The sequence below is a fragment of the Nuphar pumila genome, chromosome 15, assembly GCF_984573655.1.
Source record: "Nuphar pumila chromosome 15, dmNupPumi1.hap1.1, whole genome shotgun sequence".
Classification (NCBI taxonomy): domain Eukaryota; kingdom Viridiplantae; phylum Streptophyta; class Magnoliopsida; order Nymphaeales; family Nymphaeaceae; genus Nuphar; species Nuphar pumila.
Window position 1 is genome coordinate 83,751,727 of NC_143263.1, and position 27,414 is coordinate 83,779,140.

Consider the following 27,414-nt stretch of genomic DNA (forward strand, 5'->3'; position numbering starts at 1 on the left):
TTGTTTTTTTCGTTTTCCAATTGACATTGCCAAACTTGGTTTACAAGGACTACAAAAGGCAAACAAGCACTGCTCAAGCAGAACCAGGACACTCAAGGCATCATAAGTCCAAACTATAGTCCGGATTGAGCCACAAATACACTGCATACTGAGTTGTCTCATTATAAGAATTAATGGCCTTAGTAAACTATTAGAATAATGACGCTTATTCAAATTAAGCTCATTATATGTGTCGTGCTTTGTACAAAAGCTGTACTGAAAAATAAATTTGTGGCAATGATTAAAGAGCGAAAATTATAGTTGCTCAAACAAGACCTGCTTGAATTTCAAATAGAACATTTGTAATTTTCTATGGAACAAAAAGTAGCATAGTACACAGCCAGATCAATACACCCCTTCAGAGGAAGCATCAAAAACTAAAACGAGGGCATGGTTGACCTTTTCCCAATACATCACTCAAAGGGTATTCTCTTCATCAGGTATTTTTCTACATCTCCATCAGTTGCTCCATAAAGATCCTAAAACATAAAACTTGAACTTTTAAGTGCTAACATATATGTGCATACATGAAAACTTCTAAGGTATGTTCATGAATTCCCGATAAATTAGCAACCCTTAGTAAATCCCCAAACAAGCATTGCAATACTTTTTACACTATAACAAAGCCTAACAAATAAATATTAAAGGAATATTCCTCGAACACATTTTTAGCATTTTGAAAGCCCACTGAAATCAAAACTAGTAGATCTCTGTGAATTAAAGAAGTCAAAGAATTCTGCCAGGTGACTAAACTAAAACACAAATAAAAGTGTACCTAACAAAAAATGGAAAACGATGATGAAGGGAAGAAAGACTTGATAAATTCATTCCGAAATAAAAGAAAGAAAGAAAGGAAACAACACATACATAGGTCCCAATAAATTCAAAACCTTTACAATTCCAGCCATCTTTCAAGAAAAAGGGAAAGTGATGCTACTAGAAATCCCAAAGGTTTATGCAATAGGACTGGATTACAAGTAGTCATGGACATCCCACTATCTAAGCCCTGACAATACACAAGACACGTTATCCAATGGAAACCATACAATAACTTGGTCAGTGTAATTAAACCAATGAGTAAAATAAACTTTTTTACTAAAATAGGCAAATCAGATTGGCCCCATTCATTTAAATGATTTATATAAACTTATTAAAGATAAAATAATTTCTGAACCCTGGAACTTAAAACTAGCAGAGCATAATAGCAATTAGTCTTATAATATACCTGTCTTAATGTAGTATGATTATGAATTCTGGATCAAATCAGATCTCATATTTATTTAAAACAAAATAGTGTCTAACAGTAGCATCAATATATCAATGGAAATAAGCTCAAATAAACTCAACAAAGTAACAAAAAAGGAAAGGAAATAAATAACTTAAAAAGAAAAAGAGTCACGCTAGCATGCAATGGTATTCAAAAGGTGCACAATATATAGGAGAGAAAGAAGAACAGGTACCTAGAAAGTAGAAACTTGCACCATGTTCTTAACGCCGAATTCTAGACATGCAGCGGAATCCAGCCAGAAGGGCTATGTGATCCGAAGACCACTCCGGCGATGGCAAAGCTGTGTCTTTTCGTAAGCTCTCCTCATCCAAAAGTTCCAATAACGATTCCACTGTCAATGAGTCCGCTGGAATGGAAGCATAAGCATGGAAAACATCAACTTCCAGCAATCACATGCAGAGAGCTTCTTAATTTCTAAACATAAAGTAACATGCGTAATAAAAATATTTATATAACAGGAAGAATGTAAATGTGAAACAATGCTAATTATTAGGACCACATATCAATGTCCATGATAATGACAACTTACCTGTGTAGAAAATGTAATCAAGGGTGCCAAGGAAATCTCTTGTGCAATTTGTGAACAATGGTTCATTTGTCGTTGAATCCATTCTTCTTCTTTGGTTCTCCAAATTTGCACCAACTCCCACCATTCTCGCAAAAGACGAGTATGCACTCACCTGTAACAAATTGTCACTCACAACTGGAACTAGGCTTTAAAATTAGGCTTTTCAGAAAGATATGTTACCAGTGGAAGCTGATGAGTGAGCTTGCTAGCAGGGCGCAAGATCCCTAAAGGATCAATAGATAAGTCCGGATGCAATGGATCAACCTTGCCCATTGCCAGAAGCGCATGTGAAGCACTGTTATAAGTTGGAACATGTATTCCCAGAAAAGAAATGAATGCATGTAAAACGTTAAGAGTAAGAGACAAAAATAAAGTGTTGAGAATTTTTTTTTTTAAAATGAGTTCTGAGAAAGTGAAAGACCTTCCAGGAGTTGAATTGAAATCCCCACAAACTAGCATTGGAATATCGGCACTAACTGCAATTTTTTCCAGTCCCTTTAGAAGTGTGTGCACCTATAGTTAAGCACATAAAACAGTTATGCTTAAAGGAAATAATCAATATTATAAAAACTGTTAATAATGAATATAAACAATTCAACCTGCCATAGCTTAACATCCTTCAGTTCATGATGGACATTGACATGTGTGTTTGCCTGCAAAACCAGATAAAGTTAACAAGAAAAGGCCCAAGAATAAACATCAAAAAATGGAGGCAGTTGTCATGTTTGTGTGCATACAGGTGCACAGCACACATTAAGGAATGTAAAGTCGTTGCTGAAAAAACAGCAGTGCCCAAGTAGACAATAAGCAGAATGCCAACTACATCACAAACATACAGGTACGAAGTTGCAATACAAAAAATTTAAAAAGATGTGCATGGGAATAAATACATACATACATATATATTGTGGTACCGAACCACTGTAACATGCGTGGTAGGCAGTTGATTTACAAGGATCTGATCCCCAAAAGCAAAAATTAAACTTTGGTCATGTTTAGCATGTTCCATTTACTGTCTTCATATGTTAAACTTGACTCCAACATGATGTTTTAAATCATTTTTCTTTATCTTCCTGAATTGTGAACCGCTGATCTTTCACCATCTCAAAAATCGAATTTTGTGATGCAATTAGATATGAAAAAAACTAATAGTAATATATATATATATATATATATATACATAGAGAGAGAGAGAGAGGGAGGGAGGAAAATTGGTTCCTTCTAACCGTCCATACGGTGTGGACAGTGCTGAATTTTAATGTTTCAGGCCAGGTTTGGCAAATCTAACCCCACGTGTTTAGCATGATCCATTTGCTAGGAATTGACAGCTGCATCATACTTTTCAGACAAAAAAAAATAATTTAATGAGCTTTAAAATTTATAAAAAAATTTAATCCATTGATTATTGAATCCTTATAAAATCCTGCTAGCATGTCATAATCGGATGATTCAAAAGCCAATTTCTACTAAACTAACCATGTAGATCACATCTGTAAGGTCAGATTTCCAAAAAAGTGTCAAAAAAATGAAAATTGAGACTGTCTGCACCTTCCTCCCATTAAAGGAACCAATCACTATATATATATATATATATATAATTGCATTTGCTACCCTCGTGGGTAAGGAACCCCTTGCAACTCGTAGGGGGAGGTTGTTTTGACCAAATCTGACCTCATGGATGTGTTCATCACTATGTCACAGGGATTTGGCTAGCAGGGCGCCGCACCCGCGTCGACGCGGGTGCGGCCAACCTGACCCTAGGTGCGTTGACCCGCGCCGGGGGGAACCCCCGGACCCCCCTTTTATATATATATATATATATTTTTTTATGTGTTTATTTATTTATTTACTTATTTATTTTACATTTTTGCCCCTGCCGCACCCCCGCACCCAAGGTTTTTGAAAGTGCCGCACCCCCGCACCCGCACCCGCACCCATGTGACATAGGTTCATCATGGTCAAAATAGTAAGAATAGACTCTTGGATCAATGTAAAAATATGTTTTTCTGAAGTTTGAACATTTGGCTCATTGCATACCGTTGATTTTTTCAACCCTCATAAAATCTGACATATACATCTGAAAAACATGATCCAAAGGCCAGTTTCCACTAAACTAATATGTAGATTACATCAGGAGGGTCAAATGAAAAATACATATATTACATTTTTTCACTAGGCAATTCCTTACCCCACGAGGGTAGCAAATGTTACTATTATATAGAGAGAGAGAGAGAGAGAGAGTCACAAGAATATGAGAACTACTCTGTGAACCGCGATTTTAATGGATTCTTTGTTCTTTTCTCTTAAATCTAATCGTATAGATGTGATCTACATGGGTTTTATAAGGACCAGCACTGGTGTCACGAGCCTACTTCTTCAATAGGTCAATGCGGCGCGACGATCATCCTTACCGCCACAAACCTTTTGATCGATCGTTTGCCGTTGCAGAAGCTTTGATAATTGAGAGTGCAAGAGAGCGAGAGAATAGAGAGGGAGAGAAATCTCAATCACTCGAAAGCAATCACAACGAGGGTGAACAAAAGAAAGTTCTACGCATTGGCATTCATTCACATTTTTGCCTGACGGCACATTACAGTTCAGATCTACGGGGTGAACCTTCAGGGTATTTATCAACCTGAACCAAAGTCCATGTGTGGCCGGGAGAAAGTTGCAAGCTATGTCACAGGGATTCGGCCAACCAGGTGTCGCACCTGCATCGATGCGACGCAGGTGCGCGTTCGAGTGAGTCACCCAATGTGGTCAACCTGACCCTGGGTGTGGTCAACGCACCCAGGGTCATTTATGTCCAACTTTTGAAGTTTAAAAAAATGCCCAATGAAATGGGCCAAGGAGAGGAGGATTAGGGCAAAAAAAATTGCCCTAATCCTCCCTTCCTCTCTTCCTGACCTCTCCTCCTGAAGCTGACGCCGACGACGACCTTTCCTCCTGAAGAGGATAAAGGGTATCCTCAGGTACGTATCACTACATCCTCTCTCTCGTTTCATCTCTCTGACTCTCCTTGTTCCTCTCTCTCACTCGCTTTGTCTCTCACTCGCTCTCTCTATCTCCCCATCTCTCTTCTCTCGCTCAATCTCACTCCCTCTGTCTCTGTCTCTCTTCTCTCGCTTTTTCTGTATCTCAAACTCACACACACACACACACACACTTCTCTCGCTCTCTTTGTCTCTCCATCTCTCTTATCTCGCTCTCGCTCTCTCACTCACTCGCACACTCGATCTCTCTATCTCTCACTTACTCTCACTCTCGCTCTCTCCATCTCTTTGTCTCCCGAAGTTTCTTCCTCAGTCCTTCTCTCTCACTCTCACTCTCACTCTTACTCAGCTTTGGTCTGATTGAGATAGAGCTTTCATAGTTTCTTGTTCAGATTTGAGATTTTCTGCAAGTGACTTGACACTTTACATCAAGACTTAACCAAAGCAAAACAAACTCTAGACACACAAAGTAGGACGCAGGGAAACAGGCTCCTCCCTTCAAGTCATTCACAGCCCTTAGAGCCATCTGCTTCGTGGTAGGCCCTGACTTCGGATGGATAGCGGCTCTTCATCCGGAATACTGGCTCCCACGACGGCTTCGTTGCCTCCTTCCACTGCACCAGATACTTCTTTGCTTCGCCCAAGTAGTTGACCTTGTGGTGAAACGTTTCTCGGCTCGTTGTGCTACTGGGGTCCTCTGCAGGATAGGAGCGCGTTGTGGCAGGCTACGTTCCGGATTCCCCTCGTCTGCATGAAATGGTTTCAGGTTGAGGTTGCACACGTAGAACACCGAGTGCACTTTGAAGTTTGGGGGCAGGTCCATCTTGTCCGCTAGGTTGCCCACTTTCTTGATGATGGTGAATGGTCCCTCGTACTTTCTTATCAATCTGTGGGGTCGTCCACGGAAGATGCATGTACGGTTCAGGTAGAGTTTCACCAACACTTCGTCCCCAACACGAAACCCAGCAGGACGATGATGCTTGTCCACCCACTTCTTATCCTCTTAGTCGCTTTGTGCAGAAACGCCTTCTCCAGCTCGGTCTGCTCGTGTCATTATCGAACAAACTGATAAGCAAGGGATGGTTTTCCCTTCCCGTCCAGCTGTTTGCGCAGCTCCTTCAATTCAGCTAGCCTCATGCGATAAGGGACCATGGCAGGGGGTTTTGCTCCAAGGGTCAACTCTAACTTGTGGTCGACCTCGCGTCTCGACGGCAGACGCTTCGGCAGTTCCGAAGGCATCACTCATATGCACTAAGTGGCATGGACTAGATAGAACACGCATTTGAAGATGCATTTTATCAGCTTCTGCTAGGCAGCTATGCAGGGCCAATGAAATGATTCAGCACATGGAAAAGTGTCAGTGTGCAGCCTCTGGCCGTTAGGGTGGCTAGACTGGACCGTCTGGAACGTCGCGGGTTTGCGAAACATTCTATGCCTGTAACAAATTGGGTTGACTAGGCCACAAGACCTAGTGATGCACAGGCGTTCCTTGGCTTAAAAGGCGAACAATTTGGCATTGGAATTTAGCCCGTGACAACTGGAATCGTCCAATTATGATGCATAAACGAGATTTTTTTAAGGCTTTAAAATCAACAACTCATAATATTCATAAATATTCAAACATTTAAAATTCACATTTTTTCATCGAAAATACACGATCCAACAATTGATTCCTAGCAATTTTACCATGTTAAACACACCTACATTGTTGGATTTTCAAAAAAAAAATGTTGGAAATGCCCATATTTCTAATTCTCATATTCTAGTGACTATATATACATGTCACACAAACATTTCACTTAGCATGTGCATCTCATATGGACACTATCGAAGGCAACAATGGGGCAGCTTGATTAGAAGGGGGAGCAAGCCGAAACCGGTCGATAGCTTGTTGTAAAGCCCGATTATATCCAATGCCCGTGCGGAGAACGGCCAAGGAGTCGTTGTCTTTTCTATGCAGCTCATTGCATTCAAAGGGTTTTTTTACCTTGTTTATCCAGAATCAATAGGTTTCATTCCTTGGTCCTACATTGGACACTTTCCGTGACATAGTCAACCCAGTTTCATGCACAGTCAACATTGTGTCATTAACTTTATCTATTTTCTTTTATGATTTTATTTACTTATTTCATATTCTCTTGAGTTTTTTCATTTAAAATTAGTCATCAATTACATTACATTTCAATTTTAAATCTCTCATTATTTGATGTTCCTAATTGTAGTGACTTAAAATTGTTGTTTTATATACATGGCCACACACATACAGACATCTATGTGTGTGTACAGCTGTGTCCCCATATCATAATTTTTTAAAATTATTGTATCGTACTAAGCTTATCTGCATCATGTCCTGCTCCTGCATCCATATGACATAGAAATAAACCATGTTAAGCACATCTGCATTGTTAGATCTAACACAAACAAGAGTGGCACCACCGTACTGTATGATATCATGGTTCACAACTTATATATAAATGCTACTGTCTACCTAAAGATTGTATGTACAATCTAGTTGAAAAATCATAGGTATAAGTTGGATCAACTCAATCTGACCTCATATATGTGTTCAACATGGTTTGTTTGCCAGGGAACACTCTTTAAATCATCAATTTTCAATAATGAAATATGATTTTTTTAGCCATGAAATTTTGGTACATTGTGGGCTGTTGATTTTTGAAGTCCTTGGAACAGCAACTTACATGTTGCAAAAACATGATCCAAAACATGTTTTCTACTAAAGGAATTATATAGGTAACATCTGTAAGGACACGGGCCAGGTATCTGTTGTGTTTTGTAGGTGTGCGACCTGATTTGGGCCGGGGGTTGGGCGGCCATTTGATGACCCGGCCCGATTAAAGTCGGGCTAAACCCAACCCAATAAATTATCAGGTCAGGCTTCGGTATAAGGGCCAGTCCAAGTCTGGTCCTTATACCCATACTGGATTTACTTAATGGGTTTACTACCCAGTAAATTTTTGGATAAACATTTGAACAAAAACATGTCTAAATAATGATTTTTCACTACAAAGTGGGTCAAGCTTAATCAAGCTCAAGACCCAACCCATTCAAATTGTGATGGATGCCACAGTATGAAAAGATAGAAGCCTTGCTTTTATGGCCAAATAAAAACCTTCAATCCTTTCCACTCAATGATATAGGACTATTTTTCTTCATGGATTGCACAAAAGTGCAAGTTCTCCATTTTGACGTTTGGTTAGGCCGACTACTCCACTATAAGCTACTTCTAGCTTCTATAGTGGCATAGGTGTAACTGTAGTTAGTATCATAGTCACCTGTATCGTTCAAGGTAATTTCTCGGGGAGGGTATTTCTCAGAGGGAATTTCAAAAGTTGGAAAATCTTCAGGAGTTCTAAAAATGTGAAGTGTGAAAATTAATAAAAAAATATAAGAAAATAATAGATATTCTTTGAAAAATAGAAGGAAATAACTTTGAAAAGCTTTTAAAATACAAAAAGAAACCAAAAATACAAAACATGGGCTAAGATATATATAAAACAAGATTTTTTTCAAAATTATCATGATATTTTTGTTCATGTGATATTTTGAAAATATCGGCTACCTTGAAATAGATGATATTAAAGCGATATTTTCAAAATATCACCGATATAGGTGACACTGGTTAGTCAACTATAAGAGACTACAGGTTTGATGATGAAGCTAGGGTTTTATTCCTGGACACAAAGACTATTTAGTTGTCAACGATCCTTAGAGATGGAATGTTGACTTATCTTATTGGAGTTTCATTTGTAAGTACGATCATTGACAAGGTACAAAGAAACAGTGATCCGAAATTTGTGCCTTTGTGAGAGCACCCATTTCATTCCATTTAGAAAGACTTGATTTCATGTCCAATCAAACCACATGCTAATCAATGGACATCTATGAGTGGTTGGAGAAAGGATTGGAAGGAATCTTCTTTTGTTTTGTTCCTCACCTGCTGCCCGAATGTTGAGAATTAACTCATGTAGCCGGATTCCGTGTCTCTCCTCCCTCAACCTGCAGGCAGGTTTTGGCCAGGAGAAGAGGCGAGACTGCCCAGACAGATCCCCTTTACTCTGCTTCGGGATGTTGCTGGCTTGCTCCTTGGGGAAATCTCCTTTGTTTTTTAGGGTTAACTCGTTTTGCTCTCCTACCAACTTCTCTACCTGGGCAACCTACCCCATCAGATAGGTGATACCCAACTATGACAAATGGGTGTATATATATATATATATATCCAAATGTGCAATTATACTACAATTATTTCACAAATTTCTCTACATATGAACTTATAGACTGCCAATCATGAATGAAAAGTTAAAAAAAAATCCAAGATATATAGTTGACTAACAATTAATAATCAATAAATATATTGTTAACACCAGGCACTTTTAATATCACACATTGACAACATGTCATGAAACAGATAAAAATGGGTCACGATAGGTCCAAAACTCAGTTGACATGTACCTAAAAGTACTGGAACTTGTACCATGCTCTACAGTGTCCACACAGGTACGGAGGCCTGGTAGAAGTAAACATCTTACATATAGCCAAGCAAATCAATAAACAGCAGTCTCAACCAAAAGAAGATACTGACATACATAAGTGGAATGAAAAAATGGCAGCCATATTTCTTTCATTGTAAATGAAAAGCATCATCAAATTGGGAACTCATGACGACATGCAATACAGACATCAATTTTCTAGAAGAGGCAGAGAAGAAGAGACATTAAAGGTTCATAGTGTAGCTCTTACCACACAGAGTAGCTGTCGTTTCCCAGGAGTATCCACTACAAGACTACTAAATTTTGCCTCTAGAACTACAATTAGAGCAACATTATCCTAGAAACAATTATCACAAGAGTCAAAATGTTCAGAAAGATATGCCAGATATGAGCATATTAAAAAAAAACATGTAGCAGCGAATCACCTTAAGCAACCGACTAAGAGCAGTTTTCTTTTGAGTAATTGGAACCAAGGCTTCAGTTAAAGACTGTGCAGCCTTATTGAACTCAACCTGCACAAGTACTATAAGTTAATGCAAAATGCAGTGTGCAGAGAGACCAAAAAACTTGACATCGACCAAACACATGCCTCATATTTCTTGACTAATGAAAACCGATCCCTGCGAAAAAAAGTTGCACAACCATCAATTGCACGTCCATTGCCATTGAAAACCTGTGATCCATAAAAGACCATATCAAACAATGCATTCCTTGGGATAAGACTTTCCAGAGATCCATCGATGTATGCCTAACCTCTGACGTCTTTCTCTTATAGACAGCTATATAGCCATGCTTTTCAAGTTCAGGTGCAAAGAAATCCTCAAAGTGATCACTCTGTACCTGTAAACACAAACTGCGAGTATGTAGATGCAATATAGTTAAAAAACTGTAACAAAGACTTCATACTGCCTCGAATAGGCCAGGCCATTGCCGGTGCCCTAGGTTGCAGACCAAGACCCCTTCCTTTTTAACATTTCAATCCCTTTTCATATTTTGTGACATTTTACCAATGTTTTCCTACATCTAGTACATTATTATATTTCAAAAAAAAAGAGGGAGAAAAGGAATTGCCTAACCAACCAACTTGTCAAACTCCATGTCAAAGGTGAGCTGGTGAAAACTGAGTTACTGAATTTGCTAACTATGAAGTAGACCGCAAACTGTAGCTTACTACATCTAGTATCAGAAACAAAGCAAGTTTTAAAAATATTCTGAGTTCAAGGAAGCAACAGAAGAAGCTTTTTCAGCCAGTGCACCCATGGAACAGAATCTCAGGTAGTTTCATGTAACAATGGTTTCCACTTGACTGGAAGAATTAAGAACTCGGGAACTGCATGCAAAATAATACCTCTTGAAGACAGAGAATATCTGCATGATACCCAATGATTTCTCGTAATAAATTCTGTCTCCGGTATGGCCATGAAAGGGCCCATGATGGGCAGTAGCTGTATGTTTCATTTGTAGCATATGCGTCTGATAAAATATTGTAAGAGAGAACAGTGAAGGTTCCTGAAGATACACTTCGACCATCTGAATCTAAGTGCCCTACAATATCAGCTCCATTTACTGGAATCAAACGTCTAGGAGTAGGAGATGGTGCGGGAATAACTCGTGAGGTCATAAGGGTACTGACTGGACCCACAGGTATTCTGGTATCCAAATCAACTACCACACACTCAAACTTCAGCACATGCCCAATATCATCAGCTGTCGGTGTATAAGTTCTAGACCGTCCCACTTCGAACCATGTTTCACCCCCACTCCTTTCTGTAACAGGTGCAGGATATACAGGAGTAGAACCATTGTTAAGGCTTGGGGTCTGGACAGCAACTGATGCTGAAGCAGTCAATCCCCCAGCTGCACTAAGAGCTCCTGAGCCGCTACTACTCATTCTCCCAAACATATCATCCTCTTCTGTTCCATTTTCATTTACAGCACTTGTAGCACGATCATGTAAAGCACGATGATGCTGCCATGCATCAGAGAAACATTTTGTAGTACAGTGGTAACTTTTTGCAACTGGTATTTTTGCCTTCACACAACCTAAGCATTGCAAAGTTGCTTGTTCAGAAGGATGTACACTGCATATTGCAACTCTTTTGTCGCTCTGTATACGATACCTACAACAATCAGCAATAGGAACTGTCATATCTTGGGAATGGTACAAAATACCAACCATAAGGATTAATCAAAAATAATTTGCAGGATGCCTGGATTCATGATGCAAGAAAAACGTCACTTTTTTTATATGCACATCAGCACACAAATGTCTCATAGAGCAGCCTGTGACATGGCATATCAATATAAAGATAGCATCAAGACTCGGCACTTAATTAGAACTAACAGCAATGCAGATGAGACAAGTGAATGTGATCATCAATATTCGAGAATGAAGAACCAAACCAGGAACAAAGATGTGGCTACAATCGACCAAAGGAAGACAACATGAGTATCAAACCGCACACAAAGAACTGTTAAAGCATGTGTATACAAGCATTGCATCGACACTTACTGGTCTCAGCTATATCCCAGCAAGTCTATTTCACAAGTACAGGTTTTTCAATAAAATCTCAAAAAAATAACTGACGTGCATTTAAGAAAAGAAAATTGCAAATATATATATATATATGTGTGTGTGTGTGTGTGTGTGTGTGTGTGTGTGTGTGTGTGAACAAGATAGGTTTTAACAATATTATTTTGCAAAAAAGTTTATAGAAAAGGTAGAGAAGTTCTTAAACAAAAAAAAATGAAAAAATTCATATTAAGATTATAGAAAATAGAAAGTAAATTTTTTTATCTAAAGTAATAATAGAGCAATATTTTCAAAATCACACCTATTCTTTCTTTTTTTTTAGAGGAAAGATATAAGTTTCATCATAAGGCAATACACACGACAAGAGATTCTCCGTAAAACAATATAGAAAAAAGATCAAATTAAAAAAAAAACCTAGTCACAAAAGATCTTATTCTATTGCATCCAACCCAGTCTACATCTGAAATTATACATTTAGCCTTGGCAAAGCGGAAACTAATAATGACCTTGTCCTCAAAGATTCTCTTATTTCCTTCCCTTCACATATGCCACTGCAAATAAGATCCACCGTTTCCAAATAATCTTTCATTTCCCCTGTCTCCATGCCTAGGATGCCAAAAAAAAATTGTCTGAATAACTTGCAGACCATTGCTTTGGTTTCCGCTCAGGGCATGCTAAACAAAGAGTTCTAAATGGTTGGCACTCCCAAAACAGGTGCCACCAGATTCCTCCTTGATACAGCACATGGGAGATGAGCTTGCAAGGGATGCCCATTTTAAGCTAATCAGTTTACGTCAGGAATTTGTCAACAGATAACAGCCATTTGAAGGACATGGCTACGGGATTTGGGTGGGTAACCCAGACTGTTTTCTCAAGAAATGGAGCCGTCATGAGTTGTAATAGGGGCATACAAGATAATTTAGTAGTAAAATCTCTGAGTGTCTACGTCACTGCGACACGCCATTTGGGTGGCTGTACCAGATGCAGTGAGGGTATAACGCGGGTCGGGTCCCACAATGCGCTGGGTCGGTCGGGTCTAATTCAGATCCAAAACTCAAAAAAATGCCCCCCCCTCCCCCCACCACCAAAACCCTCGACTCTCTCTCCCTGGTCTCGCTCCCCAAACCCCTCTTCCCCCTTCTCTCTCTTGCACTCTCTCTCATCTTCTCCCCTCTCGATTTCCCTCTCTCTCAGTTTCCCTCTTCCACCCCTTTCTCTGGTTTAAAAAATGAGAGGGAAAACCAGAGAAAGGGAAATAGGGATAGGGGGAAACTAGAGAGATGAGAGAGGGGGGAAAAACAAAACCAGAGAAAGGGAAGAAGGAGAAGCAGAAGAAAGATGAGAGAGAGAGGAGGAAGAAAGTGGTGGAGAGAGAGAGGAAGATGGGAGGATGCGTACCTGACTTCCTCTTCCTCTTCCTCTTCCTCTTCCAGTGCTGGAGGGATCCTCCTTAACTGGCAGTGGGATACCCCGCGGGTCAGGACAACTCTCTCTCTCATGTTTTTTATAACACCTGGCGCAAACTAGGTGTTATGATAAGGTTTGAATGGACCCAAATCTTATTTGGGTCCATTTAGACTTGGCCCAGATTTAGATCCGGATCTGTTTCTCTCTCTTTCTCTCATGTTTTTTCTTTTTTTCTTTTTTCAAATGTCTTTCATAACACCTGGCACAAACCAGGTGTTATAATAAGACCTGGGTAAAGTCAGGTCTGAATTATGAATTATTCAGACCTGGGTCAGACCAGATCCGGATCAGTTTTAATCTAGGTCTGAATCAAACCTGTGTCAAAGCTGACCTATATCAGAACTAGACCTGTGTCAAAGTCTAAACCCAAGTCTTATTCAGACCAGATCAAGATCTGTTTCAACCTAGGTCTGAATCAGAGTTCTGTCAAAGCTGGAACTAGACCTATGTCAGTCCAAACTATATATATACACATGTCCCCATACCCACATATTTTGGAATTGCCGTGTCGTATCCTCCGTACCGGTACCCGTACCCGTACCCATACCCATACCCATACATGTACCCGTACCCGCACCCGTATTCATATTCATACCCAAGTGACATAGCCCTAGTGTAGAGCGTCCTCCAAGGCATTAACAACATAAACCTCAAGTTATTTATTAAGGGCGAGCAAATCTTCAATCTCATTCAGAGTCAAGTTTCAGTGGGATGTGATATCCCAAACTCCTCCACCCAAATAATGATAGGCAATCTAGAATGTCATCCAAGGTATTAACAACACAAACCTCAAGTTCCTTATTAAGGACCAGAAAATCCTCACTCATTCAGAGTCAAATTTCTGTGGAATGTGATATCCCAAACTCCTCTACCCATATAATGGTAGGCAATCTAACACTCCTTTTCCAAAGCCAAATTAAAAAGGTTCTCATATTTAGACAGAGAAACATATGCCACCATATGTCTGTCTAAAACCGGATTGACTTCCCACACACACACATATATTCTTAAATTAGCAAGTCCTGTCCTGAAGTTCTAAGGCAATCTTCTATGTATCAGTTTTTGGGTTGAACAAGATAGTTGGACGGTCGCTTCACACTATTATAACCAATTGGTCTTGGGATTCAAAACTCAGCAAGGGCATTCCCCTGCTTGACTGAAAAAGCAAAAGGTTCTAGTGTTTGAAACCCACCCCATGGGATGGTTATGCCAATAACTTCTAAGGAACTACCAAAGTTCCCCGCTTTCACATAACTTGAGTTCAACCCTTTCAGGCATAAAAAAGGGGTAGCCCGTCTACAAAAATTGTTAACTCTTAGACTTAGTAGAACACATCTATCAGAAATATCCCTGATCTCGCTGATAATGAGTGAGATCAAATGGTTTGATTGGAGTAGTGACTGAACTGCGTGTCACATAGCTCCAGCAACAACAAAAGCTTCATCCCCTAAAACTGGTGAAGCAACGGCAAGTTTTGGTATGATGGTAGACATCAATATTATCGATCACAACGATTTGCATTTGAGGGTAAAAGATTAATTGACATGGGACTGCAAGCAAGTATTCTTCGCTTACCCAAGATCAGACTATCAATCTTAGTTCTCCCAAACAGTACTAGGGAGCATGTCTCACATGGATGCATTAGAACAGGATGCTCCAAGGAAGACACAAGAACAATAGAAAGATTGGGCTGAGAATAACATGTATGCAACAAGCTGGTGGTACATGAAGGATTGCAGAATTACAGATGGAGGAGGAACGCATAAGGAGCTAGGATAAACATGGCAATAAGAGAAGAGAATGGAATTGGAACAGACCAAGACAGCAAGTGGTGATGATGGTAGGAAAGATAGGAGGATGAAGTGCATGAAGCTTACATGATGAAACACTGTCAATTCTTATTGCCGATTTCCTATTTGTCTAATTCAATAATAACACGTTCACCTATTGACCCAACAAAGTTCATCTTATAAAGTAAATTTCCAATTTACAAGACTATCAACTTCACATTTATCTTCTTAAAGCACAACACATTTCTAGCACCTTGATATCCCACAGCATTTATACAAGTAATGCCACCTTCTTTTTTAACTCATTTTCTAGCTTGAAGAGCTTGAAGAACCAATGAGAACTTATACTTCTACCCACCCATTCAGGTACGAGTGTGCATATGCACCATAATATGTTGTAACTTTAGATTCTTGATAAACGTACACACCAAATACAATTAAAAAATACACTGTCAGTTGACAAAAGGCTTCAGAAGTTTACCAAGCCCTTGTCTACACCATAAATTCTTCTCTACATTAAACCGGCAGCGCCTTCTTCTCCCAAGCATACAATTTTGACAAACAAATCCACTTAGTTTTAAAGCAAATAAATATGAATTGTGTCAAGGGAGCATCAGTTGTATTAACAGGAAACAGGAAATTCTAACTACCCTGCTCTCAGTAACACGCTTTTTTTAATTGGCATTCAGCTATCACTCTCCATACCATAGTTTATTCAAAGACCTCATTTCACTGCCTTAAAACTAGGGGTGGCAATTTCTGACACGACCCGCCAACCCGCCTCTTAGGCGGGTTCGGGTTGGGCTTAAGCCAACCCGTTTAATAAACGGGTCAACCCGTGTAACCCGTTTATTAAACAGGTCGGGTTCGGGTTGGGGGTATGCCAACCCGCCAACCCGGCTGACCCGTTTAATAAACGGGTTAGGCGGGTGGGTCAACCCGCCAACCCGTCTGCCCGACCCGTCAACCCGCCAACCCGACCCGCCAACCTGACCCGCGAACCTGAAAACCCGTTTACCCGACCCAACCCATTTATTAAATGGGTTGGCGGGTCGTGTCGGGTTACCCTTTTATTAAACGGGTCGGGTTCGTGTTTGCCACAGCCGACCCGTTTAATAAACGGGTCGGGTTCGGGTTGAGGTATGCTAACCCGACCCGCCAACCGGACCCGATTGCCACCCCTACTTAAAACACCATTAACTAAGTGAGAACGTGCTACAACTATTTAAGGTTTTCTATAACACATGAGTAGCAATGTCACCTCCAGAAAACCATGACCAATGCACCTAAGGATGGAAACAGATTTAACGTGATTGAAACTCAGGCACACCAAGATTCAAACTTTGTGAACTGGAGCATGATTGATGGATAGAATTTGGCCTGAATCTAACCATATCCGGCAGATCTAGAAGTGTCAGATCATGGGATCCTGATCCCACTGGATTTGAACTTGAACTCATATAAGACAAAGTGTGATCTTTTGGATTTGGAGCATATACCACTTAGATAACCCAAAGGTCTAACAGCTCATATAAATTTACCCTTCATGTGAATAGAGGGTTTCAAATCCATGGGCTACAACTATTAATGTCTGAGGAATCCAAGCTGTTGCCAGCCCCAATAACAGCTTTATCGAAAAGAAACCAACTACATATTTGAATATGTTTCAGATTAATGTAATATAAGTATATATATATAATGCATATATTATAATAATATATATAAGAATATATATTATATATATTGTAAATATATATAATATATATGGGAGTCAAGTTGAAGCTAGTTTGACTTGCTCCCAACGGCTAGAATTCTAGCCGCTGGGAGATCTCTCTCATTCTTTAATGAGAGAGGACTTCCCCTCTCTATTCCACTTCTGCTCTTCTTCTCTCTACTTTTCTCTATAAATATGGGTGAGTGTGTGCCTTTGCGAGGAGTGAGAGTGATGGATAGTTCTATAGAAATATTTTTTAGTGTTCTTGAGTGCATTTTGTAGTGAGGTTTTCAATATGTCTCATGACAATTTTTACAATCTTTAATAAGCAAACAAGAACCATGCTTAACATAAGCAATTCTTCAAAAATGAATTCATAAATGCACCAATTAAGGAATAAGTGCACTAAGGCACATCACATACAAAGGATTCAATAACTCTCAAAGAGAGGACAAGAACAATATATATGATCTAAAAAGAAGCCTTTTAGATTTAAATCATAAGTCTACTATGAGACAACAATGACATGTAACATTAATAGAAATTCTCGAGGAATAGCATACATAATTATCACTAGTCATGAATACTCAAGGCAATAAGATAATCTAATAACTTATAGCCACATAGGCTATACAAAAGCTATGAATTTTAATACTACATACTAAATATCACTCACAATGCATCAAATATAAACCTTCTAAGGAGCAAAATAGAATCCATAAGGAGGAAAACAAGTTAATATTATGACATACAAAATGCATTCAAGTTATATGTGAACAAAGCATCCAATGCACGAGTCATTTGTAATACGAATGACAAAGAGAAACGAACACAAGTCATAAAAACATCCAAGATCATTTTCAAATATAATCAATTGAGGATGGTTTTCAAATAATTAATTTAGAGAGAAATATCTTGAAGTCAATCATTGAAGCCACATAAACATATGGGACATGAGCATGTCGATATGAGAGCATGCAAGATATTCATGGTATTATCAAAGAATTAAAATTATGATGACAAGATATACATTATACAAGAATCTAAATTTCTCAAGAAACACATTTTTAACATAAAATTCACATAATATACCTAATAATCATGCTTTGACACATGCTTAAGGGCACCAATGATCATTACGATAAAACAAAATACACAAAACAAAAATTAGTATTTTGCAAATAACATAAAAAACATAGAAGCATAGTATTTAAAATTTTAAAGAAAACTACATACTCTTGTAAAATATAATTTTCATGACGACATTTTTCAAAACATATACATATCAAAACATATATTTCATGTAAACGTGCTTACACAAAAACATATATCAAAAGTCAATAATTTTTCACAAGTTCTAATTTTAATTAACTTGAAAACATATTCATTTTTAACATATTAAAAAATATCTACTATATTTCAAACACATTTTTTTAATATATGCTATAAATATTCAAGGTAGAGAATCCAAAGAAAATACATACCGGAATATGAGAGTCTGAAATCCAAGACGTTGGGAGCTAGTCAAACTAGTTTGATTTGACTCTCATATATTTTATATATATATATATATATAATATATATTATTATATATTATATATATTATTACCTAAGTCACAAGGACTCGGCAAAACAGGTGTCGCACCCGTGTCGACGCGACGCGATGCGGGTGCGCGTGCAGGTGCGGCACCGAGTGCGGTCAACATGACCCTGGGTGCAGTCAACGCACCTAGGGTCATTTTTGTCCACTTTTTTGCTTTTAAAAAAAAATCCCCGATGAAAAGGAGGATTAGGGCAAAAAAAAAAATTTGCCCCTAATCTCTCCTCTCCCCCTGAGCTCGAGCTCTCTCCTACCGACGCCCCAGCTCCACCTCCCAAGCTCCTCCTCTCCTTTCGCAGGTACGTACCCTCTCTCGCTTTCTTCTTGTGTCGGCATGGGAGGGGTTGAGCCCCCCCCCCAGAACCCTCTCGCTCTCTTGTTGGGTCAGCAGGGGAGGGGTCGAGCCCCGCCTCTCGCTCCCTTTGTTTTCAACAGGTGAGGGGCATCTCCGCCACCGCCCTCATCGACCTCGGCCAGCCCCTCAAGATCCCCCTCCCCTGCGCCTGCTTCAACTCCTCTGATAACGGTCTCCCCGCCGTCTACCTATCTTACGTCGTCCAGCCTCCCGACACCCTCCTGGCCATCGCTGCCAGGTACAACACCACCCTCTCCGACCTCATGGTCGTTAATGCCATGGGCTCCCCCGCCATCACCCCCGGAGACATCCTCGTCGTCCACTTGGCAGGTTCCAGTCGCTCTCGTGTCATTTTCCTCGATTTCTTTCTCGTTTTTCCTAAGAGAGTATAGTCCTTTCTGTGTATTCTCTCGGTGAAAATTTTGGGGTTTGGATTGAATGTAGCTTGTACTTTTGGGTTTCCGAGATACGCTTCCGACGCCGGATTGATCGTCGCGAACGGGAGCTACGCCATTGCGTTCAGTGCAGTTGCGGACCTGCCACTATAAAGTAAAAACTCATCCCCTTCCCTCCCCACTCCTCCTCTTTTCGTATGTTCTTTCTTTGATTGTTTAATATTCAAGCTTTATGCTTAGCTCTTTTATGAATGTGGGGTGCATGTGTGGCAACACCCCAAATTTTTACTCACCTCCCCAACATTTCCACCAAACATCAAAATCCAGCCTCTGAAATCGCTGGAGGGCAAAATGGTCATTTTCTGAGCCCGGACCGTGCAAAAGTCTAAATTTCATCTGAAACTCTCAAAATTTCTCTAATTTTAACTCAGATGTTCAAAATTTTATTCCTGACAGGAGACAGACAACTCCAAGTCTTGGTTCAAGATTGCATTTCATAAGACATGACATTGCATATCATTGTATGAGCATTTCAAATCACTGCACTGCACAGCATGTCATTTCGAGGTCCAGAACTCTTGATTTCAAAATTTTCAATCCAGATTAGAATTTTAACCCTTTTCAAAATTGATTTCAAAACCCTGAGTCTTCAAAATTATCAATTCTTCCCATTTTACCCCCAGGACTCTGAATTTTAAAATATTTCCTCAGAAAAATAATCTGGATAGTTTTCAATATGGATTTCAGCCACTTCAACTCAGATTTTGCCCTTTTGTTAGCTATTTCAAATATCTTCCTTTTACAAAATCGCCCTACAGGGGCCAACTCTTTCCAAAAATTCATGTTTTACCAATTAGTCCAGATTTTATGAAAATTCCAAAAAAAGAAGTTGTTGTTTTATCCTTATTTCAATAAAAAAGCAATGTGGGACCCACATTGAGGTGGTGTCACACAGGCTTTTCTTTTGAAAATTCGAATTTTGAAAAACCCAAAAATATAGGAGCCTTGTCCCCTGGATTGGTGTCACTTGTCCTTTCTCTCTCCTCTCATTTACCTGCCATGTGTCAGCATAGGGTTCACCTAGAGTTGGCGCCACATGTCACCTTCTCTCTTCTGCCATCCTTTGACACGTGTCAGTGTGGAGCCACCTTAAGATGCCGCCACATGTCATTAGTCATCCTCTTTATTTTATGCCACATGTCAATGTCTACCATCTTCACCCTGTGCCAAGTGTCATTCCAAGGTCACCATGAGATGCCACGTGTCATGTGTTGTCCTGTTCAGAAAAAGTAGAATTTGTCTCCCCTGAGGTGGCACCATTTGAATTATGTCTCCTGCAGGTGACACATGTCACTCTCTCCTTTCCTCAGGAAAAGCAAGCGACACGTGTCAATCTCTGCTCCTTTCAGAAAAAGCAGAGGACACATGTCTCCCTCCTATTTTTCTCAGAAAAGTAGATGACACATGTCATCTCCAGCTTCCTTTAGAAAAAGTAGAAGACACATGTCACTCCCTGCTTTTCTCAGAAAAAGCAAGTGACACATGTCACCCTCTGCTCTTCTCAGAAAAAGCAAGGGACACGTGTCTCTCTCTGCTTTCTTCAGAAAAAGCAAGTGACCCATGTCACTTTCTGCCTCCTTCAGAGAAAGCTAGAATTCAAATGTTCAAACTCCAGTCTGAGGTGGCGCAAATCCTGAACTTCACCTTTTCTATTTTGTGTGAGATGGTGCCACGTGTCCCTTTTCCTCCCTCTTGCCACATGTCATTGTAGGAGCCACCCTGAGGTGGTGCCACATGGCAGTCTCTCCTTTCCTCTAGAAAAAACAGAAATTTAAATTTCAAACTCTCTCTGAGGTGGCACCATCTGAATCCTCTGCCTTTCCTTCTGACACATGTCAATGAAGATGCTCTGAGATGGCGCCACATGTCAGTCTCTCCTTTCATCAGAAAAAGTAGAATTCAAACCCCTCTGAGGTGGCGTCTTCTGCTTCCTCTGCTCCTACCTTCTGACACATGGCAATGTGGATGCTCTGAGATGGCGCCACATGGAAGTCTCTCCTCCTTCCAGAATAAAGCAGAATTTGAATTTCAAACTCCAAGACAACACCCTCTGAGATGGCGCCACATGGAGGGCTCAGATTAAGCTTCTTTGAATTTCAAAATTTTCCAAAAATCTCTATAAATACAAGGCCCCATGCCCAGCCTAGGGGAGCTTCTTTTGGATTTAGCATTTTCACTCTGAGAGCCCTGTTTGAGAATTGAACTTCAGAATTCCATTTTCATTCTTTCTTAGTTTCCTCTGGATTCACGCCCCTCTAGAGCCCATTATCAAGGTAGTCACTCATTTTGGGAGTTCCAAAACCGCTGGAGAACACAAGGTAAGCCTCCATTCCTATTGATTTCACTATGATAATTCTTTTGGTTTGATTCGTGTTGTCGTTTGAAGAAAGAGCTCATCCGAGGGATGGATTGAGCTATTCTCATAAAACGACATATATAAAAATACATAATTATACTTCCTTGATGATTTTTAACATGCATGTAGTTAGCTAGATTTAATTTGCATTTTATTTCATTCATTTAGTACATTTCATGAATTAATTAGGATTAATTTAGCATTTATTTCAATTCTGCTTATTTTCAGTAGGTCTCTGTTTTTGTCAGTCAGTCCACACGTCATTTCATACATTTAGTTTTTATTAAAAATCCCAAAAAAATCACGGAATGCGCCCTTAGGTGTCCTTAAAATTGTGCCAAAACTTCGAAGACATTTGAATTTGTTTACTGCGGTAAACATTCAAAATGGCAAGTCGGGTTTTGTCACCCGGGATGCGTTTTGAAAATCATTTGCCGACTTTTAAAATCGAGATATCCCTCATGGGAGATCCGATTTTCGATCCGAAAAATGTTGTGAATTCGGGAGAATGTCTAGTTTTTATTATGATTTTTTCATAGTTTTCTGATTTCTTTTAATGTATGACAAAAATCCGAGAGTTTGGGACACGTGTCAGAGCCTAATTTGGGCCTCTGAGATCTTGGATCGACTTAGGGCTATATTTTCTCTTTGTGTGTTGCTCCAAATCCAAAACTATAAAAAGTGAAAATTGTGTCCGAGATGTCCTCTGTTTGCATCTAAACGCCTGTGATTTTTAGAACAGTGTTGATACCTGCTTCGGATTTTTTTTGACAGTCCCCTGTTTTGCTACATTTGTCTGTTATGTTAGTTTAGGCAGGAATAGTTATATTTTTCTCTGTGTTTCTGTTGATCAAATGCCGAAGTCATAAACATGAAAGTTGGTCATGTAGGTGTCGTGCATAGCACTAATTAATTTCATAAATTTCCATGGTTGTTTTATATTTGTTTGGTATTTTACATCAGATTAGGGTGATTTTTACCTCTGTCAGAACTAAATCCCTGTTATTGAACTCACCATGGCTCAAATCCCGAGGCTGTAAAAACCAAAAATGTTCCATTTCGGGTCTTTTAGCAGTCTGCAAAATATCAGAAGTTTTCATGGTGTAAATCTTGCATTATCATGTTAAGCATTGCATTTGGTTCGGATCCATAGGCAAAATCCACCATTTTAGGACTTTCTTTGAATTGTAGAATTTAAATCATATCATTTCGTGATTTTTAGCATTCTAGGTTGTTTATCAGAGTAATTAGATGCTTCATACCGAATTTGGTGCAATTTGGAATCCATTTGAGGTTCGGATTAGCCACAATACCAAAACAGGGTCCCGCATGACCCGGATCCAAGTGAAAAACAAGCGAAATTCGCTATTTTGGCTAAATTTCAAAATGTCAAATTCTGATTTTACAGTCATAATGTGTTTAGCAGCATGTCATCATGCCTCATACTGCATTTCATCATCATTGGATTCAATTTGAATTTCGAAATCTCAATTTTACCTAGTTTTCCTTCAAAAAACCCTGATTTTAAAAATGTAACTTTAATTTTAGGGGTATTTTGGTCATTTTAACCTCAATTCCGAATTTCAAATTGTTTTCTACTGAATTTCTAGCATTTTCATCATTTCAAAATATCAAGGAAGCATGAGAATAGGGTTTATATCCAATTAAATCCAATAATTTCATAATATTATTGGAAAATCTTGGAAAAACCCACATATTTGAGCTAACCTTATTTCAAGTTTGGCAGGGACATTCAAAAGAAGGAGCTGAAGTCTGCAAATTTCTTTTATTTCCTTTATTTAGTGATGTAATAATGTAAATTTTGGAATAAGAGAGTTAATTTCCTGCTTAGACTAGGATGCATATCATATAGTTTGAATTTATGCAATATCCTGCTTATATGATTCATGCATTTTATTTCAAAAGCACTATGGATGTTCACGAATGGCACGTGCACCAACTCTTAGGGAGTTGATGAACTCGGTGGAATCCATATTTACGGCCCTAGTCGAAATATGGACGAGACCCAGATCCATCATCTTTCTACTAGTCACATTGAGCCTACACTCTTAGGCTATCTTGAAAATGCACATCATATTTCCAATGTTTTCGAAATCTTGTGCATTAAATCAATTAAACTCGGAACATATTCATGGCCACAGTCAGAATATGTGAAGGATTTACTTTGACTTAATACACATTTTTCCAACAAATTTCCCTAGAAAACCTTTCAAAGTGCATTCTTTCACTCATATCATTTGCATCATGAAATCATTGGTTTTCTTATGATTTTCTTAAGAAAATTTCATTCTCAAGAAATCGATTTCTCAAGAAACTCTAAGAATCTTTCAAAATCGGTTTTCCCAAGTCAATTTCCCCATAGTTTTCCCTGGAAAATGTTATTTTCTTAAGAGCTTCAAAAGAGTTTTCCAATCTTTTTCCAAGATCAAAATCGATTTCCAAGTATTTCAAGGGTAAAATTCCCAGGATTTCAATTTCCCAAGTTTTGAATTTCCTTCTTCAATGAGCTTTCTTATGAATTTCCATCATTTTCCTAAGAAAACTCTCAAAGTCCAAGTTTTCCTAAGAAGTGTTTCCCTTTTCAAAGGTTCACCTTTTTCTCAAGAATCACTTCTATTTTCCCAAGATTTTCAACTATTTCTGATTTTTCCACACCTTTATGAACTTTCTTGTGATTTCAAAACCCCTTTCATTTGAGTTTCCTGAGAAATCGATTTTCACCTTTTCCCAAGAAATGCTTTTCAACTCCAAAAGTTTTCCTATGAATTTTCAATCCTCTTTCCAAATAAAATTTTCAGAGTTGGAGTTTTCCTGACAAGCATTTCCCTTCAAATGTTCACACTTTTCCTAAGAATTACTCACATTTTCTCAGGACTTCCAATCATTCATGATTTTCCCAAGTCTTTATAAACTTTCTCAAGATTTCAAATCTTTTCATCTGAGTTTCCTGAGAAATTTACTCTTTTCCTGAGAAATCTTTTCAACTTCAAATATTTTCCAAGCATACATCATGTTTTCCCAAGTTGCATTTTCCAAATCTCATAGCACATGACTAAATTCTCTGTGCATTTAGGATAGAACATGATTTTGATGATTTAACTAAGTCAAGCACAATTTTGGTCCTTGGTTCGATTACCCCTGTTAAAGGCGGCAGGAACGGTCGAACCTCGTACCGACAGGTCGAGCCCCATCCCATGGATTTTCCCGCAATTTTCAAAAACGGAGGCGAGTATTTCAAAAACATTTTCCAAAATCCGGTCAAGTTTGAAGCGCGAAAGCGTTTCCTCTTTCTCTCTTCCGCAAGGAAGGGAAGACGGGGGAAAAATTTCGCGACGATAACAATGTGGTGATTTGTTGGTTATATTATGGGATGTTGAATTTGTTTAGAGTTTTGACCACTTTGTTTATTTGTTCCATTGAGCTGTTTTTTGTAATCGACTTATAGTAATGTGTTTATTTGTTGCATTGAGAACTATATCTGGTATTCGGCTTATAGGATATGTTTATTTGTTCCATTGAGCTATATTTGGTATTCGCTTTATGGGGTTTGTTTATTTGTTCCATTGAAGCTATAATTGGTATTCGGCTTGCAGGATCAATGTGAGCAAAAAATGAGGAAAACAGAGGTGGGAGCATTTACTTATTTGATTGATAATTTGATATTTAGGTTGATATATTGCATGCATGATGAATGATATTATGACAATGTTAACTGTTAAAACTTCAAAATTATATATATATATATATTTTACATTTTTGCCCTTGCCGCACCCCCGCACCCGGGTTTTTTTGGAAGTGTCGCATCCCCGCACCAGCACCCATGTGACATAGATTATTACAAGATATACACAATATATATTAAACAATATATATATATATATATGTATACATATACGTATATATATGCTTATATTACATTAATCTTAACAATTACAAACACATAAAATAAACATTTTTAATTCACAGATAGAGGAGGATGAAGATATCTTCCATCACATATGAAGGGCTCTGTCACCATGGCATCTATTTGTTTGTATTGAAAGGCCAAGAATTTGGGATTTCCCTATTGGGTCAGGTCATTTCGAGGCAAGCGATATAATTATCATAAAGTGGATGAGCTTCAAGATAATTATTCGGTGCTCTTGCAGAAGTGGAACTTAGTACAATAGACAACCTAGTGCAAAATAAATACCTAGGAGTCCCCAGTACACATAGATAGGTTTTCAAGAAGAATCATGTAAACCAAATAAAAATACTTAATGTGAAGATTGAAGAGCATATTCAAGTTTACAAGAAAGGCTTTATTTGGATAACCATATCAGCACCAGGAGCATCTAAGTTGATATTCTTTAAAAAGAAAAAAACATATTCATAATGTGATGTGCTGGAGTAAGCTTCATGTTAACAGGAGGACATGTTATGATATCAGAAATAAATAAAATGAAAAGAATGGCAGCAACAATGTGGACGACAATACCATTGTTATCGTAATCAGATAGAAATACTAATGATGAAGTCTCAAAGCAAATAGCAAAACCTTCATCGAAGGTAAAGGGGTAAAAGACAACCTAGAATCATATCTTACACTGGAACTATTCTAAGAGGGCGAAAGTTTATAATGAAATAGACGTGCACCACAAAAATACTCCCACCATGTATTGGGTCGTTTGTACTTCCAACTATGCTACCTCCCAATACTGGCAAACTCCGTGAGCTAACAGCGTTTATGACAAACGTGACCTGTATGTGATTCCTACAAGCTTGGCTCTTAAAAAAGCAACAACTCTCCACTGCCATCGTTCATTTTACCTTCACAAATCATTCATTCTGGGAAAAGAAAACAGAAGAAAAACCGCTTGGATCGTAGGGCACATTCTCCAGGAAAGAGTGCACAAATCAAATAGAAACAACCGTAGAAACCCAAGCAAGAAATCATCAGAAGCGCAGGCGTAGTGTTCAACAACAAGAACAACAAACTAACCACTTGTATCTGACGAAGCAACCATCGAGGGGGGCGGACTCGGACACATCGTCGTTGGTGACGGTGTTATCGGGGCGGCGCAGGAGGACGTACGGGGTGAGCTCGCATCCTACGATGGGGATGTCGGAAGGGAGGTGTAGACGCAGCACGCTCAGCATAGTTCCTTCTCCGGCCGCGATCCAAATCCCTCTTCTTCCACTCGCAGACGCCGCTCCCTCCTCTTCCGAAGGCTTCTTCTGATGGATGCGTACGCAGAGGCCGGGCGGAAACCAGGCGGATCCGCCATCAGCCGGACACTGAATCCGCCAGCCTTGGTTGCTAATCCGTAGTCGCGATTCAAGAATGAGGGACGGAGCAGAAGGAGGATTTGGAGCAAGGGAAAGAAGAAGGCACTGAAGGCCCCAACCAGATGGGCAGGGCAATATCTTTCTTTATCCGAGGAAGAGGATGTAGATGGTGACAAAGAAACGTGTAAAGAGGAGCGAGAGGCCCTAAACCAAGAAAAAGGGGAGCGGAAGTGAAAGGACAAGGGGGATTTTGACTTGGGATCTTGTCTGAGTGGGAAAGGAAACCGGAGAGATGAGTGAAATTGAATTGAATACAATAAAAAGAAACAGAAGAAGGGGTTAGGGGTTGGGGTTGGGGTTGGGGGAAGAAGAGGGCAAAATAGGAGGGAGACGAAAGCAGATCGCACGGGAGATGTTAACCTCTCTCTCTCTCTTCTCTCTCTCTCTCTCTCTCTCTAT

General features: G+C 39.2%; 1 protein-coding gene across 1 annotated transcript; it reads right to left on the reverse strand.

Annotated features, from left to right (window-relative positions):
- Positions 1–161: 161 nt before the first annotated feature.
- On the reverse strand, positions 162–27,414 carry LOC149815816 (carbon catabolite repressor protein 4 homolog 1-like). The gene is made up of 12 exons (XM_089990679.1): positions 26,669–27,414; positions 10,745–11,516; positions 10,150–10,236; positions 9,986–10,069; positions 9,822–9,908; positions 9,647–9,733; positions 2,495–2,548; positions 2,317–2,408; positions 2,076–2,190; positions 1,857–2,007; positions 1,500–1,673; positions 162–518 (listed from the first exon to the last, which is right to left on the reverse strand). Exons 1-11 carry the CDS (start codon positions 26,824–26,826, stop codon positions 1,528–1,530), a joined length of 1,833 nt encoding a protein of 610 aa, XP_089846805.1. The 5' UTR covers positions 26,827–27,414; the 3' UTR covers positions 162–518; positions 1,500–1,527.

Bases quoted from the DNA above. Each gene is read 5' to 3' on its own strand.
- LOC149815816 (XM_089990679.1), bottom strand. From the start codon at position 26,826: ATGCTGAGCGTGCTGCGTCTACACCTCCCTTCCGACATCCCCATCGTA. The intron at 9,734-9,821 runs GTGATTCGCTGC...AATTGTTTCTAG, and splicing joins CTCTTAGTCGGTTGCTTAAG to GATAATGTTGCTCTAATTGT. The intron at 2,409-2,494 runs GTTGAATTGTTT...GCTTAACTATAG, and splicing joins AGGATGTTAAGCTATGGCAG to GTGCACACACTTCTAAAGGG.